Raw genomic sequence first — 20,662 nt, forward strand, 5'->3', positions numbered from 1 at the left:
AACATATTTTTATTTGGTGCGCTGATCCATCACGGTCCTCCATATGAATTTACAACGGACCTGTGGATTCAGACCGTATTTTAAAAAACTCTTCTCGCACAACCAGTCACAGACCCACACAGCCACTCACCCCCCCCCCCCCCACTCATAGACCCACAAAACCATTACCACACCCAGTCACATACTCAAACAGCCACTCAGACACCCACAGCATGGGGCTGGCTGCATGCAGAGGGTTGGCCACAGGCCCGGCCTCACGGCTAACCCCACTCCCCACACAAGGCATTTAGCTGTGTACTGTGGCGGTTAAATGAACTAATGGTAATTAAATATCACTTTACATTTTTTTTTTTTTTAACTAGAAATTCACTGAAAAAACACAATGGTTACTGACACGTTATAGTTCGGGTCAGATTATACTTATTTCGAGAAACTATAACGTGTGCCCAAAGGTAACTAACTTGCCCCCTCGCCATGCACTGCTAATTACCTCTTACATTACATCACTCATGACATCTACATCATTGATAGTATCACTGCAAAATCTGCAATAAATTTACTGACGAGAACACTGTGCATGATTGAGGCACGAGGTGTAGTTTCTTGAGATATGTTTAACTAGAACGGTTGAATTTCTACGGTTTTGGGTGCGTATCCCGTTAGAAGATCGATGGCTACCGCTTGTCCTCCATCAACTGATCAGAAAGCAGAGGATCTTCAATTTGTTATTTGTTGTTTAGGCAGAACAAGGACCAAAGGGATTGACGAAAGAACAAAGTGCAGAGTATGTCTGTCTCAAAGGGAAAACACGCTATTATCAGCAGCTGCTTTTTTCCAAGATGACGTTTTCATTTGAGTAGCTGATCTAAACAGCGAGGTGAATTTTTTGCAGCGGATTTGCATGCCTACCTGAACTGCATGCATGCATACATTTGAAAATATGAACATACAATGAGCTTCCAGCAAAAATGTAACTGCCAGCCTTCAGTTAAGTATGCATCCTTTGAAAAAGCAAATTAAGTTTTAAAGCCACTGAGCGTTCACACTCTGAGAGCAGTGAAATAATGGTCAACTTTGATGAAACTGTACTGATCCATAATAACGAAGTTAAGATTATTGAAATTAAATGAAATGAAAGGGGATTTATAAAGCGCGACTGCTGCCCTAAGGCGTCCAAGCGCTAAGTAGAAAAAACCAGTTCACTGAGGGAGTCAATGGGGAATTAGCTCCTGAACAGGAAAGTTTTTAATTCCTTGCGGAAGGAAGGGAGGATAGGATTGGATCTAAGGGATAGGGGAAGTGAATTCCATAATTTGGCGGCGTTGAGGGTGAATGCCCTGCCTCCTGCTCTTGACCTCTTAATTCTAGGTACGGTGGCTAGAAATGCGTTGGATGAGCGCAGCATTTTCCCGGGGAGATAGGGAGTGAGAAGAGAATGATTGATCTCTGGGTTTGCTCTGTGAAATGCTTGATGGGATATGCATAGGGCTTTGTATTTTATTCTATCCCTCACCGGGAGCCAATGGAGTGATCGAATTCCCGTTTTGGCAGATTCTCTTCTCGGTACCTTAAGTAGAGTACGTGTAGCACAGTTTTGGATTCGCTGTAGTTTTTGAGGCACGAATTCAGGAGATCCCAGATAGAGAGCGTTGTTGAAGTCTATCCGGAACTGGATGAGGCCCTGAATAACCACCTGTTGGGCTTCGAAAAGTAGGAGAGGCAAAATTTTCTTCAGCATCCGGATGATGCCGAAACAAGAGTGAGTGAGTTGTCAAGCCACACTCCCAGGCTTTTAATATTCTCCTTCGGAGTAGGTGGTGGGCCTAAACTAGGGGGCCATAGCCGGTCGAAGTCAGTGAGGGTGGAGGGGCCGAGGAGCATGACCTCGGTTTTATCCCCGTTTAATTTTAATGAGGATGCTGTCATCCATTTCCTCACCTCTTCCATGCAGGCCGCCAGATTGTCCCGAGGGGACCCGCTGTTCTTCTGTGCCAGGGAGACCACCAGCTGGGTGTCGTCCGCATAAGTAATGATTTTAATACCATATTGGCGGACAACCCCAGCCAGCGGTCTCATGTACACATTGAACAGCATGGGGCTTAGGGAGGAGCCCTGGGGCACCCCACAATCCAGGGATCTACTGGTGGAGCAGGAGTCCCCATCGAAGACCTGAAAAGTCCTTCCGCATTGTGGTGAGAATGTCCAATAACAGAATTTGTTTTTGTCAGTCTAACAAAAAGAATGAGCCACTTATGGTGTTCTCAGCTTATTTGACTCCTGAAGTTCTTGCTGCCAAAATAAGATCACAGGATGAAGTAAAATCAGCAGGAACCATTTTAAGACCTGTCCTGAAGGATTTAGATTTTGGACTTAATGACAAATTTTGTGATGCCCAAGAGCTCCGCAAATCAAGTCATCAAGAATTCCTGATGTTGTCTTAACATTTTTTACATCAGCAAAGCAAAACTATTACAAACTAAAGTTCATTAGTTCAGAATAGAAGCCGACAACATTGATAATAGCTTTGATGATATAAACGAAGAAGTGGAAGACAATCCCATGAACCAATAGGCTTATTCTTTACTGTCTTTTCCAAATCATGTTTTAAGAATTACATCACGCCAAAAAGAAAACTCTGTTACATATGAACACTATCCACGCAATCTATGACAAGTGCAGAAGTAGAGAGGTAATCACTTCAATTAATAAGATTGGCGTATCAAGTTATAATTACATAGTACAGAGAAGGAACCTGTCAGCAGCTCATGCTGTAAACTTGGAATCCAACAGCACATCACTTCCAAGTCACTTTACTAGGAAAGGATTTACAAATGCTGCTCTTTATAATTTTAATTTGTAAGACAGCTCCGGTGCTTTTTCAAGGTTGTATCAATGAAGTAGCTGCTGGAAAACAAGCTGTGTCAGCTGAAGGCATAAACAAACGAAGCTGCAAATGTATAAACCAACTGCCTTGATAACGTGTGCAAAATCACTACAAGCCATCATCATGTCCCAGTTTGCCAGAAAGTTTCAAAGTGGCTGAGGACATGGATCTTCTATCTGATGATGCGGTCCGCAAAGCCGTTTTAACTGAATTTATCATATCACTTATTCAGTGATGACTGAAGGGTGAAGAAAACCCAGTCTTTTCGTGGGATGCAATTCAGGCTCTCATCTCCCAGAATACAGTCACACTGAAGAAGGTTGAGTTTTTACCAGTAATACCATCTCCAGTCACAAACTACGCAACAATACACACAGCTCAAAAAACAAATTCCAAAATATGCGTGCTCAGCTTGAAGACCAGATTATCCCGCCAATTTTCTGCAATTAATGTATTTTCGGTATAGACGCTGACATTTTTATGAGCAAGCAAGTACAATTTGAACATCTTTATCCAGTGATGGGTGTTTTTTCCACATGACAAACGTTGCATTGCGGTGTGTAGGAAGTTATATCAGTGGGTGGGGCATAGACAATGCACTTATTGAGGGTGAAATCTTTTGAAGCATAACTGCCCAGTCAGTAGTGAGTGGAACACATTATGTTAGTTCGTTACAAGGTATGCTCATCCTATCTGAGGCTATAGAAACATTACGTTGGAATGCTTTCTGGAACAAGAATAAAAAATTAGGTTATGCATTTCTTATCTCAGAAGCGAACATGGCACAGGGTGCACTTCATTCAAAAGACATAATATAAAGCCAGGCAATGTTTATTACGCTCAGTTCAAAATTAGAAACCCTGAAAACCAAGTTTGTAGAGTTCGTCAAACAATGTGAAGAAAAATCAGGACTTTGCAAGTGTTGGGGAAATGTTTTACAGATGATAGTTCTAATGAGAAATTTGTTACATGTTGATCAGGAAGGTGATTGGGAGCTGCACGTGAAAGATTGTGGAGTCATGGATTACTGTGTTTTGCGATTTCAATTGCAACTACCTGAGATATTAGTTCCGGTATTTGGAAAGAGTGAAGAAGCAAGGGATGGAAAGACCATACCTCTACAGAACATTTATCCAAAGACATTTTGAAAGAGAGAGGGAAGGTTCAATGCTCTGGCCCCAAATATGAAACTGGAACAGACAATCCAGAGGTCACAGAAAAGCTCCAAGGGCATTGTTGTTCACACACGTAAAAGTGAATATGTTGCTCAATGGCAGCTAGTTTACCATGAAGCCCTTTATATTTGCAATGTATTCAGAGAGAAGACAAATTCAAAATTAATGGACCATCGTGAAACTGTTCCTTACCACGAACTTGTAGGACAGAGAGGGGAACGTTTTAATAAACATGTTGACAGCCTTCTTCAGTTCATGTAGAAGCAAGGAAACCCCTTTGAAATTAATAAGCCTGTGCGACTGTTCAACTTTGTGACCAAGTATGTGAATAATGATGTAAAGACACGTCTCCTAGATGTACTGGAACATGGATTGAAACTATACGCAGAACTGCAGCAGGACAGATCTGTACTGAAAGAGGAAACGCTGTTTGACAATCACTAAGCTAACCTTGCATGCTTAAATTGCCCTAGTAAGAGTCGTCCAACCGGCCACTACAATACAGGTTTAAAAAAAAAAAAAAAAAAGCACGGAGAGATGGATGTAGCAAAAGAAAGGGGTGAATTTATCAAGGATATTCTGTGGCATGATTTTCTTCCAACAAACGCATTATTTGATGGAGATGCTGCAATCAAACCAGTTAAGCAGTAACTCGTACATGAGCTCGAAAAAACCTTTTACCTGAAGAATTTTTAATTAAAAAGGTGCACTCATTGAAAACTTCTGTTGTTGTGGATCATATGTCACAATTGCGAATGGTCAAGAATTAATCCATGCAAAACTTCGGAGAGGTCAATCAGACTGTTCCACAGATATCAAAGTCAGTGTTCGGTTTGCAAGAACTGAACATTGACATTTATCTTGAACTATCTGTCAAAGAATGTGAGAAAATCAGACAAATATCTACAAATGGAATAACGACCTTGCCTGCATCAAAACTTCAACACCTATACCTGTGCAACTTGATGAATTCTTGTCATTAACATCGAACAAGATGACCCTAGAGATGTTAACTTGCCAAAACATTGCTATACTTCGGGAACACTGACTGTCCAATTATTGCAAGTGGAATGATTGCCAATGAGGAGTTGGTGCCTGCAGAGGTATAGTCTAACGGTACGGGCCATATTGTTCAGTAACTTAACAGCAAATTGGCAGAAGCTGACCTTCGTGTTGTGCCACATGCTGAGTGGGCTGTTCGAAATGGTTCCAATAGAGTCACTGTACTGTACTGTCAAATGACACAAATATTATTGTGCTACTTAGATTTGTTGCAATGTTCAAAAGTCAAGGGTTGTCAGAGTTATGGATATGTTATGGAGCAGGTGAGAAAAGGCACTTAATGCTGCTTCATATTCTGTACAAGAGACATGACCCAGAGATGCCCAATGTTCTTATCAAGTCACATATTCTTACGGGTGATGAAACTATGAGCAAAATTGGAACAAAACTTGAAGCTTTAACTCCTGAACCTGTGAAGTCTTGTACAGTTAATTCAATAAATAAGTCCCACAGAGTGACCTTCCAGCAACGTCATATTCGGTGCGTGGACACATTAAAAGAGTGTTCTACTTGATCAGATGGTGTGTAAATATTTTGGATCATGCATATGTAGAGAAAGATCCGTGTGAATTTGGTTGGGCAGATATTGATGGAGTGCTAAAACCTATGAAATTTATAAAGCCTCTACCCAGATTACTTACACGTACTTGCAAAACCTGTGCTACAAAAAGATGTTGCTGTCGATATGCTGTTCGCAAATGTTCAACATTCAGCAAATATACCACAACTGATTGCCAAAACAAATAAATAAGATGAACTACGAAAATGTGTCTAAACAGGAGTAATAAACAATATTTTTTTCATATTCAGATCAAAAACATTGTTTGGCGTGTACATAAAAGTATAAAAAACATTATTTGTTTCATTTCTATATATGTATCTTCTTCCTCTACTATAGCTGCCATTTTGGAAAGGGCGGAATGGATGTGCTGAGGAGTTATTTTCTGTCTCTATAAGGCTACTTCACCCTTAACACCTATGTTTTGACACCGAAATGAAGTATTTAGGTCTCATGGGCCCTAAAATATTACATCATCAATGCAACACATCTGCCATTTTTAAAAATAATGTCATCCAGAAAAATTCAGCCCGGATCAGCAATGTCTACCCAAGATAAATTTCTTCTCTAAAACACAAATCAAAAATGAAAATCTCTGGACAATGTTTTTACAGAGGTATATCAGGGGGCTGGTATCGTATGATCTGCAACCATACAGGGAGCCAAACAAGTTAACTGTAGTAAGTGAAGGTGCTGATATGTGTCCTACTACAGTAGTAGATGAGCCTCCAAGAAGTGAGTATAGAGTTAACATTCAGAGGCCAAGGCAATTAGAATAGTGAATGCCCATGAAAAGGAAGGTGGAGGAGAGGGCCATACCCTGGAAGAGAGTGAGGTAGGAGTATACAAGCATGCAGAAGAGCAAGTTGAGTGTTTTCCTTTTAAAATGTTGGGTTTGCGAATAAAACTGAAGGTGCCCAACAGCTTTCATGTAATTACATGTAAAGCCAACTTGAGAAAGCAATGCATTCACTTTTCACAGAAAAGGGCAAAAACACCATCGGACAGCACTATAAAGGAGCTGACAAAACATAACAATTTTCATCTAGTTAAGGTGAAAAAAAAAACCCCAAAAAACCCAAAAACTAGCATTTGCAATGTAATGGGTCTTGCGTTTGCCCAAGGTAGAGCTATTTGCGTTGTAAACTCCTAACCGGACTTTTCTTGTCACAAACTGAAAATTTAAAGTAAAAGTTTCACATAAGCGAGCCGATTCACAGCACTCGGCTGCCCTGAACATCAGCGTGAAGAAACACACAAAGGGAAAAAGAAGTTCGCTCGCAGCCAAACTTATAGACAAAAGTGCAATTAGCCATGTAACAGGGGCGAAGAAGAAGGCGGTAACAAAACTTCCTCAAGGAGGGACAAATTTAAACCATTTACCAGTGTCAAGGGATTAGTGAAGGGCAAGCCCATGAACCAGTGATAGTGATGGGCGTGAGGTGGCCGTTGTTAAAAGCCCATATACATACCAACACATCGGAAAAGCAGCGCTTGTTCTCTGTTGTGCTCGACCTAAAAATGCTTACACCACAGTAGGAAGAAGCCCTAAGACTAAAATTCGAATGCAGTTTAACCAATGCACTCATAGTGAACTGTTAAACAAAAAGTTAAAACATTTTCTTTCTATTGTCTACGAAAAGTGGGAGAGCCAAATACACAGACATAGGGAATTTTACAGGAACTTCTGTTTATAACGCTAGGTGTCAAGTTACGAAAGAGTGAAGCTTCTAGACATTTTCGCACCTTCGGATAAACTTAGCATTCAGTCTGTCGTATCATAGTATTATGTGGATAGCTACATGAGGGAAGCAGCAATCTTTTGCATCTGGTTCAAGACACATTTTACACTACTAGAGTATGTATACATTAGAATATTATTTTTTCAGAAAAAAAACCCACTAGACTGGCACACATGCAATTCTTTCAACTGGCATACACAGTGCTAGGGCACACCTGGCAAAACAGCATTCCCTTCATCCCTCCAAACACTTGTAATACAGACAAAGCCCTTATTATTAAAATATAGCTTGAGTTTTCACAGCAAACAGAGCTGGTAAAGAGAACCTTAATACAAACTTTAAATGTATGTACACATTTAGAACCATGCCTTAGCCTGGGGAACCAATTGATGGTAGATGGCATACTACGAAGTCAACTTGACAGATTCCCAATAACTTCCAAGCCTGCTCAGAGATCTACCAATGCATAGGTAAAGGGTAGTAATGGCATGCATTATGTTTGCAGGGTGGTTAGTTTAAGCTTGTGGATAGCCACCAAGTTATTTATGATACTGAGATGTCTCCCCATCTGCAATGCCTTTCAAAGAGAACAATACTGGATACTTTAAGTTCTTCCCACTACCACACTTACCTTGTTATTGTGGCTTTGAATATCATTTCACAAAAACTCAATATCATCTCTAAATCTTTGTTAATGTAGGTGGAACAGATTTGGCTTTTACTGGCCTGATTGGATAGTGCTGATTACTGAACTGTTTGCACCAGAGGACAATGCTGCTCCCACATCCATGGTTGCGGAGGTAGGGATTATCTCAAAAGCTAATGGATATGATACATGTGAAGAATAAACAACAGGTTATATATTTGTTCTACAGTAATGGTAACAAAACCACAACTAACAGTTGTGGATATTGAGGTGTGAGGCGTGTGGGAGCCATCTATGCAGGAGGGTTACCAAAGACATCTCATAAGAATAAATTAAATGAACTGAATGGAAAACGTCATCAGATTCACCCTCTTAGCATTTATTTGTTGTGTGCAGTGCTGTAGGTTCACATGTTCTGCACACTCCTGTCATCTAATGTGTGGCTTGGGTGTTTTTAGTCACGAAATGCGCTGTGATTCCACACTAAGCGTGGAGGAAGCATGGGAAAAAAAAACTCCATGATAGGTTATTTTTTTTTCGCACAGCAGGTGAGTGTGTGTATAGAGTATTCGGGGAGCATAGCATGGAGCACTCCATGCATTGTCCAGTGAGAACTAAATAACAGAAAAAGTGATCTGCATGAAAACAGCCTTCATGGGAGATTGGTGACCACATTCTACGCACAAGCTACAAACAGATACTTACAGTGTAAGTGCTGGAAATGGGCCTTTTTGCAGGGTTATCCACAAACATTTTGCCTCCTTCCTCCTATTTTTTCTGGCATATTTGATTTACCATTAAGTCCCTAGTAGACTGCACTGTAGATGCCCAGGGCCTCTAAAGCAAATGCTACCAGCGGGTCTGCAGCACTGATTGTGCCACCAAAATGAGTAGCCATGTAAAACAGGTCTCAGACCTGCCATTGCAGTGTTTGTGTGTGTAGTTTTAAACTGCCAGTTCGAGCCAGCAAGTGCACTTGCCAGGTCCAAACCTTCCCTTTTACTACATGTAGGTCACCCTTAAAGTAGGCTCAAGGCAGCCCCGTGGGCAGGGTGCAGTGCATTTAAAAGGTAGGACACTGTACTGGTGTGTTTTACATGTTTAGATAGTGAAAGACTGCTAAATCTGTTTTTCACTATTGCAAGTCCCATCTCTCCCAAAGGTTAACATAGGGATTTGCCTTGAAATATTTTCCATTGGGAGCATTTAGAGATAGGGAGTTCGGGGTCTCTGAACTCACAATTTTAAAATACATATTTTGGTAAAGTTTATTTTTGAATTTTAAGTTTGAAAATGCCACTTGTAGAAAGTGGACATTTTCTTGTTTAACCATTCTGAGCCTGTGCCAGGCTGTGGAATACACATCTGGGTCAGGATGACAGTTGGGCTGTTTGTGAATTCAATCTAGACAGCCAAACAAAGGGAGCTGAGATGTGCCCTGCATATCCTGATAGGTCTTCCTGGGCTAGAGTGGTGGGAGGAGCCAACACTTGTACCTAAACGGGGCTGTGCCTGTCCTTACACAAAGCAGTCTCCAACCACCTGGGGTGTCTCTGGGGCCAGGGAATGAAAGGCAGGGTATTTTGCACTGCAATTTGCCTACTTCAAAGGCAGAAATGAGTATAAGTATTGGGCCTCAGAGACATCCACTTCAGAACACTTCTGGACTGAGGATATTTTGCCATGAATAAGAGCTGCATGGTGTAGGGGGAACTGCCACTCTGCCTATTGGTTTGTTGTGCTGGCCTGCTGCTTCTGTCCTGGAATTGAAAGTACTGGACTCTGCTTTCTATAACATGCTTTCCAAGGTTCTCCAAGGGCTTGAATTGAGCGAGCCTCCTGTTAAGAAGTCTAAGGGCAAAGGCTTTATCTGCCAGTGCCTTAGTCTCTTCTGTTGAGAGTCCTGACTTGCCAACTGGGGCCAAATCCAGTCCCTGGGCCCTTGGAAGGGGAAACTGGCGTCCTGAGGAAAACAAATCAATGCGTCGCCAAGGCTGATAATTGACACATTGCTTGGCCTGTGGCTAAAGAATTGACCCAGTACCTGTCTTGCGGCTGAAGAATCAACATAGTGCCTGCCTTGTGGTGGAAGGATTGACTGAGGTCCTGTAGGACCACTGCAGCGCCAGTTCCCCTCTGGGGCTCTATCATCACAGTGCATCTTACATTTCCCCCATGCATCATCCCTAGGTGACATTTTTCGACCCTGCACCGCATCAAGGAACTGAGGCTGTGTGACTGGAAGCATAAGCAACTGACGCATCACTTTGCTTTCTGGCACCTCACCTCCTCTGTGGCTCGCAGCGTCTGTTTTTGATGCATCCCAGGTACTGTGTGTTAAAAACAGACAACCATTGATTCCTCTGGATTAGGACTCTTTGCAACTTCAACTTTTTAGAAGTGGTATCTTTGCTTGTGTATGTTGGAATTTGTTGTTGTTTTGGTCTTGTTTTATTCAGATAAAAGCTGGCTATTTTTCTAAACTGGTGTGGTGTACTTTTGTGGTGTTTTTCACTGTGTGTGTGTGTGTGTGTGTGTGTGTGTGTGTGTACAAATACTTTACACCCACAGGCCTCCTAGTGCCCTGACTGCTCGTGCCAAGCTAACAAGGGGGTGAGCAAGGGTTATCTTAGCTGTGTGGCTCTGTTATCCTGACTAGAGTGAGGGTCCCTACTTGGACAAGGTGCAAATCACTGCCAACTAGAGACCTTATTTCTAACAGTAAGGAACATTTTCTGTTCGTCCCATGTGTGGCATAGAAACCTATGCTCTGCGTAGGAAAAAAAAAAAAAAAAAAGAGTATCTTCATACAGAGGTGGCTAGTGTGTGTTCAATGCAGACTGTAATAAATTCCTCAGAGTGATGAACCACAGGCCGTTGGCGGGCCATTATGTTCACATAATAGTGTTTGGCAAACTGCTGTGGAGTTTGCAGTTGTGAACTAGCAGCATGCTGCCCAAGAAAACCATGGTTGGCCTTCCTAACAGGACAAGTGTACCCTGTGTGGGACAATTAAGACCGGTTTTGTGGGAGCAAGTGTGAATGTAATTGTTATTACATTTTTAGAGATGGGGTGCACTTGTGAGGCTTCAAGAAGGTGACCCAGAACTATATAAATTTAAGCAAAAGGCTTGGTCCTATCAATGTAATAATTTAAGAGCTCTTTTCACATCCAGTATGTATAATGCTCTTTCTACTATAAAGTCAGGCAGTGGAAAGAAAACTGTGAGCACTATAGTTTGACTGAGATGGAAAGAAGAAGAGACCACCTTGAGGAGAAATCTGGGATTAATTTACAGAACAACCCTATCTTTATTAACCTGGATGAAGGGCTCTTGTAATGTGCGCACTTGTATTTTGCCAATATGTCTAAGGGACATAATAGCCACAAGGAAAGCTACCTTCGAGGAAAAGGAACTGGAGGGGCATTAATGTAAAGATTCAAAGTGTGGTCCCATTAGTCTTGTGAGAACCATGTTAAGGTTCCATACAGAGGTAGGCTGTATTCTAGGAAGTATAGCATCTTAAGACTTTCCATGAAAACCCTGACTACTGGAATCCTGAATAGGGACCAATGTTCCCTGTTTTGTATATAAGCTGCAACAGCATCCAAGTGTAGGTAGATAAGCAAGGCCTAACCTCTGCATATGGAAGAAATAGCAGATGATGTCCTGTCCAGCAAGCTTTTAGGTGTCCAGGTGTTTAACGATACAATAGGGGACAAACCTTTTCTTCTTAGTGGTTTAACAGGCCAGTGTGGAAAGCTTTTATACCCCTCGTAAAATGATCATATGGTCATGCATTGCTGCAGGAGGACTAACTAGCCAAATTCTAAAAACTCAGGTGTTAGATTGTTAGATTTAGCTGCCAGGGCTTGTATGTCCGATTTAGTTTTAGCTCTGCGTGAGAAGATCTGTCTTGAGCTGTAACTTCTCATTGGGGCTGATAGTCATCCCCAGAAACATGGAACACTGTGGTTGCCTTGCCTAGGTGAAACCACCAAGACTGAGTGTCAGAAGTTTGTCTCATTTTCCTCACCTCTGTACAGGAGGAGTAGGAGGCAGAAAGGGGTCGGCAAAGTTCCTTGACCATTTCTCCACAGTGCAATGCCCATAAACAGTGAGCATCTGGAGGCAAAGTTTAAGCATTTTGCATTTTCAGGGGGTAGGGAACAAGAATATTTGTTGGGTACCCTAGCTATGGAAGTACCTTTGTAGGATTTGCAGGTGAAGCTCCCATTCATGAATTTGTTGATGGATCCTACTGAGCAAGCCGGCACAGTCTGTCCACACCTTGAAGGTGCTCTGCTAGATGTTTTACATAGCAGAGATTGCCCAATGCCAAACTCCTTGTGCAAGGGCTAAGAGCTTTGGGGGGGGGGGGGGGGGGGTTGGGGCTGGGGGGGGAGGCCGAGGGGGAATGGGGAAAGGAGGGAGGGCAGGGTTTAACCTATCGTATTTCTGTAAATGGAACACAGCTTTAGAGTTGTCAGTCTTGAAGAGGACTACATTCCCTCAAATGAGCTGGAAGAAGGAATTGAGGGCTAGATGTATGCCAAGCAATTTTGGGTAATTGATGTGGCAGCCCTTGTACTGAGGGTCCTATACTTCCTGAAAAGCCATTTTGTTCAGGTGTGCCATCCGCCTAGAAGAGAGGTGTTTGCGGCAATGGCTACTTGTAGAATGGGGTCTGCAAAAGGCATGCCCTGCAACACATTGTTGCTGTTTCACCACTGCAGAGAGAAGTGAATGGAGGCCTTTATTGACTGCATGTCTTCCCAGTGACCTCCTTACCAGAGCTACCTCTGCCTGTACTCTTGCTGACCCTATAAGCACCCATTACCTGGCTGTGGAAGGACTGCTGCTATGTAATTGTAAAGACTGTAACAGGTTAGTCATGGTGGGTTTAGGTCCCCCCTCTGACCCGTTTCCAAAAGGAACTTCTGGGTGAGGAGCTCTGCAGGGCATCCCTGGATTTTACAATCTTAGTGTCCTTTTTAAACTTCAAATAGTTAGTCGACCTTAGGGCCCCAAAAGATTCTCCCTGTTAAACAGGTGGTTGAGGAGATGCTGCTGGACCTCTGGTGTGAACCTTGAGATGGGAAACCAGGCATAACATCTGAGAACACTAGTATTAAATGCCTATCGAGGCTGTGTCTGGGGCACTGAGTTTGCAGCAAGTGCTTTTTTTTGTGGATTACCTTGTCTTTGGGTACCACTTCCTTCACCCTCTTCCTGTATTGCTTTGGGAAATGTTTGACAATGTCCTGCATTTAATTCCACTGCAACTTGTGACACTTGGCAAGAAGCCCAACATAGTTGCCTATTCGCCAAACCAACTTCCCTAATAGCAGCTCTCTTATCCGCCGAGTTGATCTTCTTGCTCTATCCGGTGGCAAGAAATTATCTGTCACTTTGGTGTTTGTGGGCAGTACGAACTACAGGGAGTCAGGTGGAACCTGGCTTTTGATGTAAATTTGGTTGGTAGGAGAAGGTTTGTACGTTTTTTCCCTTCCAACCAAAGATGTGTCAACCCGGCCTTCAATGGCTCTTTAAAATTACAGGGGGTTGGGATTTTAGTATGCCATGAGCACGGGCAGAAAATGCACCATCTGCTCAGCCTTGAGAGTGTCTTCATAAAGAAGTATTCTTTCTCCTTAATGATGTGCGTATCCAGCTTTTAGAATGCCAAAGCCCACTGTACAGCCTTGTAGTGGGCAGCAATATCACTGGTCTGGTGTGGATGCCTTTTCTGGTTAGTGGTCTATACAAGGGTCACCAGGAGGATTGGTGTTATAGTCATTATGGGATCATCAGTGGACCCTGGGTCTAATGGGACATCGTAAGGTTGAAGAGACCATATCAACAAACTATAGGTTAACCACTTTGGTAACTCTGAGGGAGTAATGGAGAGTGGTGTGTGTAAACATGGCAGTAGTGATTTAGTTAATGGTGGATGCAAGAGTGGAGGGCTTGTGGCCCGGTCTCTTTGGTGGCAGCTCGACGATTGGCAGTTGTTAATGCCTTTGGATGGAGCCTTGGTCAACCCTGAACCCTTGAATCCTGGTGCCAACTGGAAACTAAAGGCAGTGGGGCTCTAGAGGAGGCAGTTTGAGTGTCTTTGGTGGGACTCCGTGACAGACTCCTGAGGAAGCAATGATCTACCTCAGTGTGGGACCATTTGTGCTTGGTGGCAGGTGCAATCATGGCCCAGGATATGGTCTTGTACGAAGGCCAGTGGTCTTCAGCGCCGATTCCTCTTCTTATACCTTCTGGTTGTCGGATGGAGTCAAAAATCCTGCCTGGGATTTGCCAGGGGTTGACAGGAATACAGAAGGGCCACTCTTTTTTCCCTTCGTGGCGCCAAAGGCATCTTCCTCCCAAACAACAACTAGACTCAGATGACACCTCCTAGTGCGTTGTGTCATGAGCCCAGTGCCTTTCCCTTCAATATTTTAGAGGATTTTCAAATAAGAGAGGCAGAACTTAGAAGAGGTTTTGTTATGGTTGAGGGAAATACTCAAGTTGCAGTTGATGTGCTGGTCAGAACACAGATATTAAGAATTGCACTGGAGGCAATGTAGCAAAGCAGTCTGATCCATCAACCCCTTCCTCTCTGCATTCACTAGTGTTGAGGGCCAAAGAAGAGCGTGAAGTCCCTGAAAGGTATGTGAAAGCCCACGCTGTCCAGGGCATCGACTGGTTGTCGTTGGTGCCTTCAGAAGTACAGGAAAAGGTGGCATGGCAAATGTGGGGCGAGACAATGACTGGTTACCCAGACATGTTGAATCTAAAACTAAAATTGCAGTCCACAAAAATATGTTCTGGACACAACAAATCCTGAGTCCTAGCTGTGAAAGTCCAAACCCAATGGTAAAAAACGATCCTACTTTGAGTCGGTGCCCATACGCATACCCTACTAAGAGAGCAGTCACAGCACATCTCATGACTCTAAACATTTCTTTGAAGAAAAACCATTAAGCCCAACACTAGACAGCAGGAGTGTGCAGAACATATTTGTCTACAGCCACACATGCTACAAACATGAATTTCCAGTCGATGAAACAGGATCTAAATTTGGAGGGTTTTACAACTTTAGACAATAAAAAGACGGCAAAGAAACTATACAGCTGAAAACAATCAGGTCAGATAGGCCAAATGACTCTTGTAAAATCTCTCCCCAACTGTTCTCCCCACCACCAAATCCGAGAAGCAAGTGTGCACATATTAACCACTAATTACTTGATCGCTGCATTTTAGGGCTCAAACGGTTATAGATTCTCTATGAACGGACAATGCAGATCCCTAGGGCAAACATATGGTCTTGATCACGAATGCCAATAGTCTGGATTGAAGGGAAATGTCTGCCAAGAGAAAAAGTTGTGAGGGGTTTGATATCTCGGAGAAGTTATTTGGAGCAGCTGAATTTAGCAGTGACAACATTAGACATCGAAGCAAAGATAAATGAGACTAAAAGGGAAGCAATGCTAAAACAGGATGGCGTGTTCAGATACACAAACAAATGTAATGCTGCTGCTCACATATTTACACTTGTGTTACTCGAAGAGATAAGTGATCATAACGCATTAGGGGATGAACCATGAGGAAACACATGAACAACTGAAACTTGATCTGGCATCTGCCGACACTTCAAAAGCCCCACCATGGCATACTCGAAAGAGGCAATGCCTTGCATTTGTTGAAACATTTTGATGGCCCTAATAAAAGAAAATCCAGTGATAGATGTTCCATTGAATACCATCAACATACTGTCGAAAAATAATCAAGAGAATCCCAGAAACCTATGGTCACAAAGATGTTTGTATCAGAATCGCTAGCATCAAGTAGCTTCACATCTATCTTGTGTGCTTGTAATTGTTCTTACACTACACCTTCTATAACTCTAGGACCAATGGAAAATGTTACATACTACTGGGAGAAGAACTCATAACCTATAATAAAAAACAATAGCCAAATTATTTTTTAAAAAAGCTGAACTGCATATCCTTTCATATTTTCTATACACAGCAAGTCTGTCATATTTGCCCCTCATGTGGTCGAATCATTACTAGTTACTCAAAAATATATATATATATATATATATATATTGGCACAGTCAAAACAGCTCACCTTGGGGCCAGTGCTTTGCTAATGCAATGCAACTCAACTTGAAGAAAAAAAAAAAGGCACAATGACATCCCTTTCACCATCGTTACAACTGCACTCTACAACAAATGGCTGATGCTGGGGTCTCACAAAAAAAATTAAAAAACATTTATTAATAAATGAAAATAGATTAAATTTTCAAACAGTTTTTGTGGCACAATGGATGAGGTGTGGGTGGGAAGGGAGGAGAATGGTGGGTGGGAAGGGAGGAGAATGGTGGGTGGGATGGGGGAGAATGAGTAGTGGGCTGGGGTCGAGGTAGCAACTGAGGCGTTTGAGCTGATAAACAAGGAAAGGCAATAAAAGTTGGAAAAATACTCAACAAGCATTGACAAAGGCAATCAGTATCACCTATGCTAAATCAGTTGGTTTTGTCCTTTTGTTTTTTTTTTTACACGTTGTATAACATTTGAGCTGCTGAGTAACATAGCTTAAAGTAAAGAAAAAAAGCGATATGACTCAGCAAGTGTTGACCGTCACAGCACTACAACTACTTGCTGGTCAGTAGAAGGACACTAGCCACAAGAAGCAATACTTGGTCTATGTTCTAAGGCATGGATGAAGATCTTCAAGACTACAAAGCCCAGGAAGAAGCTGGATGCCAGAAGAAGCAGCCGACCAATCGGAAGCAAGGAAAGAAGTGTTGTGGGAGGAAAATCGTTTTGCTGACAGCACAAGTGGTGTAGGTGAAACCTAAAAAGGGTAGTAAGATGGGAAACCCAACGGACAAGCTTAAGAGCGTTAAGGAAGAGGGAGAAGGACAGAGCATTCCTGGGAGTATTGGGTATTTATTGGGAGAGCAACAAATGAGGGCTACTGCAAGCTTGTGAGCACTTGTAAGAATACAAGATATCCTATCAAAAGCATGGTAAAAAGGACATGTTGCAGTTTGGGACAAATACAAGTGGAAGGCGGCAAATCATTGACTAGGAACCAAGCAAATGAGTCACAAAAAGGCTTTCGGCTACTGACAGTTGAAAGCTGACTGGTAAGAGAGACCTAAAAAGCTATGAAAATTGTTAATCTGCATGTGAGCTGGAGAACGAGAGCAAGGTAAGCTTGTGATGCATTCAGCAAACAAGCAATGTCAGCCTTACTGAACAAGGCTCTAGCAGTGGGACAGTATCCAACTTCCATTGGGTCAATATTCTCTTATTTCAATTGAATATTGATGCTCGAGCATCTTTCACTCTCTTCAAACGTTTAAAATGTGCACATTGACGTTTTAATAGCCTCTAAAAAAAAAGCAACAATTGTTTATCAACCGGAGGTATTAGCTATAAATCTAACCATTAAGGACGAATTATATAGTGTTGTGGAAAAGACATTTCCTATGTAGCATGCTGCACACCAATACTGGGATAATCTCCAGTCATCTAAATTGCTGCAGATCTATAAACTGTTTGATCATATTCTTTTGGAAATATCCCATCTGCATACAGTATATTACGCAAAGTCGTTGACATAAAATAACATGGTAAATTAGTGAAGTTTACTAAAAGAGCAAAGGAAAACAAAAACAGCAATGCTGTGATTTCATATTTTACAAACACTAACATCTAACAATGCAAACTGTCTCATTAAAAGTACAACCGCAGTTAAACTCATTTATCTAGACAAAGGTGATCAGTGTACCAACAGGCACATGAACAAAACTGGATACATTTCATTATGCTTCTAGCTCACAATTTCTAAGTTCATATAGGTTAAAACAAGCAGAACCTGACTTTTGTTTTACCTTGTGTGTAGGCAGCATCATCGGATCCCATGCTCAGTTTCCGTGCATCATTGAGCCTATCCATGTGTGCTAACATAGGGTCTGTAAAATGCGGGATAACTTCCGGGTCTCCAAAATGATCAGGAAGATTTAAAATATTTGTTGGTTCAAATGTTGGGGAGACAACACCTGGGGAAACAGCAGGAGGTTTGTTCGGAGAAACTGTAATTTTAAAAGTGTATTTTGTGTTAGGCTGAGTGACTACCACTCTAGGAGAGGTGGCTGCAGTATTACTGCCTACTGCTCGACTCTTTCGTGGATGGTGATGAATGAATGCAGGGCCCATGCTTACTTGACCAGACATATTTCGTGCACTGGCAACTGCTCCAGGATTTGTTGAAATGAAAAGGGTGGGCTGGTTTCGTAAAACCTGATCATCACCCACCTGGGAATTAGCTGAAATGTAGACCTTCGGTTGATTGCGGGTAATCAATTCATCTGTATTCGGTGGACTTGCAGCTATGTAAACAGTAGGTTGACTTCGATTTAAAGTCTGATTGTTGATGGAAGAATGGTTAGAAGAGCTGCGACCACCTGTCGATCGCAAAGTAGAATTATTTCTTTGTGGGGGTTCAAGCTTGATTTCAATTTGGTTTTTGCGAGGTCCCGTGGAGATATTCTGAATGTTGTACTGAGTATGAGAAGAAGATTGCGAATTACCAGATGAATGAAGCATTGGCGGTTGAGGAGTAGTAGGTGAGCTGATAGGCATGTAGACATGAGAAGTCTGGTGGCCCTGTTGACTTGACTGTGTTAATTGTGATGAGGTATGTGTTGTAGGAAATGATGAAGGAAGAGTAGTCCAAGGACCTGGTTGAGAGGGTTGATACACCTGATGAGGATGCATGGGAGCAAACTGTGACATCCAACCTGGCTGTTGCTGCGTATGTCGGGCTGTACCACTTTGACCTGTGATGTAAGGCCTGATGTATATAGAATTTCCTGGTGGATTAGGTACGGGTTGAGGGCCACCATGGATGTGCAAAGAAGTAGGAGTATTACGGCCAGTCTGAAGATTTGGGCTCAACGTTACCATAATTGGGTTAAACCTAGGTGTTTGGATTCCCGGACCAGTTGATCCCTTGTGGTCCACATGAAGTCCAAGATGCTGTGCAGGGTTAGAAGAATTAACTGCATTTGGCATACTAAAAACAAAGCCTGGTGGAACTTGAGCAGGTGCAGTCTGTGGCTCAGTCGGAAACAGATCACTGTTGGAGTGACCACCTTGCAGGTGTCCATCACTAATGCTGTGTGCTAGCGTCCTACCCCCATTCATTCTACTGCCATCTCTTGGATGGGGATACATGTGTTGAGACTGTAAATCCAAATTGAGCGACGTCATGTGATTTCGTAAACCACCAATCCCAGTATCATCTGAAAAACCTAAGTCTCCTTCACCATAGAGATACTTTGTACTTTCCCGTGTAAGAAATGCACGGCAGGCATCCAAGTTGTTGTTATTCTGTTGGAGAGGGCAAAGGAAAACAGTTCAATTAAAAGGGTGCATTTTTTCAAGGTAATCAGCAATTCATCATAATAAAGATAAGGATAATTCGCTCCTACCATGGAAGACATGCTTGAAACATAACCAAAGTTACATATATGGCAAATATTCCACTTTAACCCATAAAGTACAGCACCATTAGTGCCTAAATCAAAACGAGGCTGTGACTGTATAAATGTTTCATTCGGAAAAAGAAGCAGTCTTGTACCCTTCAGTTAAATTCCCATTGCATTATAACGCAAACCTCCTTCGCATGCAGAGTTGTACACCAATAAAGAGAAAGCAAAAAAATTGAACACTGATAGTTCCTGCAATACGCAATATCAGGCTTTCTTCTAATCAGTGGTCAAGAAAACAGTATTTGCTGAAAATCTGAAAATTAACACAAACTTAGCAAAGCATTGTTCTGCATACAATAAATCCAGAGACCCTTAAGGACTGCAATAGTCAACACAAAGAAGGGCAAACAAGGGGACTTAAAACAAACAATACAACTGTTGTGATGAGCGTAAGGCTCATTAGCTTAACACATACTGTTAATGGTCACCTTGCTTAACCGTTAAGTCTTCTTCCTGCACACATGGTGTCATCTTTCATTTTAAAAGAGGACCAGAAGAGAGTTCAATTCTATAACAAGTCATGAGTGCATTTGAGGTCCTCGAACTCTTGATCATTCCCCAATATAAACACTGCCATGCCATCTGTTGATATGGTTCCTCAACTTCGGCCAAATATCATTCAGTATCTCAACTCGTATTCTACTCAGAGGTGCTGGGATGCTTCTAATTTGGTCTACAAATGCTACACATCACACCTCTATTCAAGCAACCAAGTTAACACTCTCCAGTCAAGCATCAACCCCCTCGCTATCAAACAAACAGCACTCGCACATGTATCCTTCTTCATATCCACAGCATCTCACAATCACCTTTCTTCTATTCTCAAAGTCTTCAGCTTATTTGCTACCTTTGTTTCTGCTGCATTGACCATATTCTACTCATCTGTTGACATACTAGGCGTCAAAGGCACAGCTCTCAACTGCTAAAAACTACACAGGCCTTACACAGCTGCTTGGGACTCAGTCATCTAGCACTGGCCCACTCCCAGAGGATGTCTTACGAGGATCAGTACTCCGCCACCTTCTCTTT

General features: G+C 42.3%; 1 protein-coding gene across 4 annotated transcripts in view; it reads right to left on the minus strand.

Moving 5' to 3' along the window:
* TAB2 (TGF-beta activated kinase 1 (MAP3K7) binding protein 2) overlaps nt 1–20,662 on the minus strand; it is a 190,732-nt gene that overhangs the window by 36,848 nt on the left and 133,222 nt on the right. For all 4 annotated transcript variants that reach the window (XM_069235181.1, XM_069235180.1, XM_069235179.1 and 1 more), the window contains one exon: nt 17,972–19,472. In XM_069235181.1, coding sequence (XP_069091282.1) covers nt 17,972–19,472 — 1,501 coding nt within the window. The remainder of the gene's footprint in view (nt 1–17,971; nt 19,473–20,662) is intronic.

The sequence above is a fragment of the Pleurodeles waltl genome, chromosome 5 (assembly GCF_031143425.1).
Source record: "Pleurodeles waltl isolate 20211129_DDA chromosome 5, aPleWal1.hap1.20221129, whole genome shotgun sequence".
Lineage (NCBI taxonomy): Eukaryota > Metazoa > Chordata > Amphibia > Caudata > Salamandridae > Pleurodeles > Pleurodeles waltl.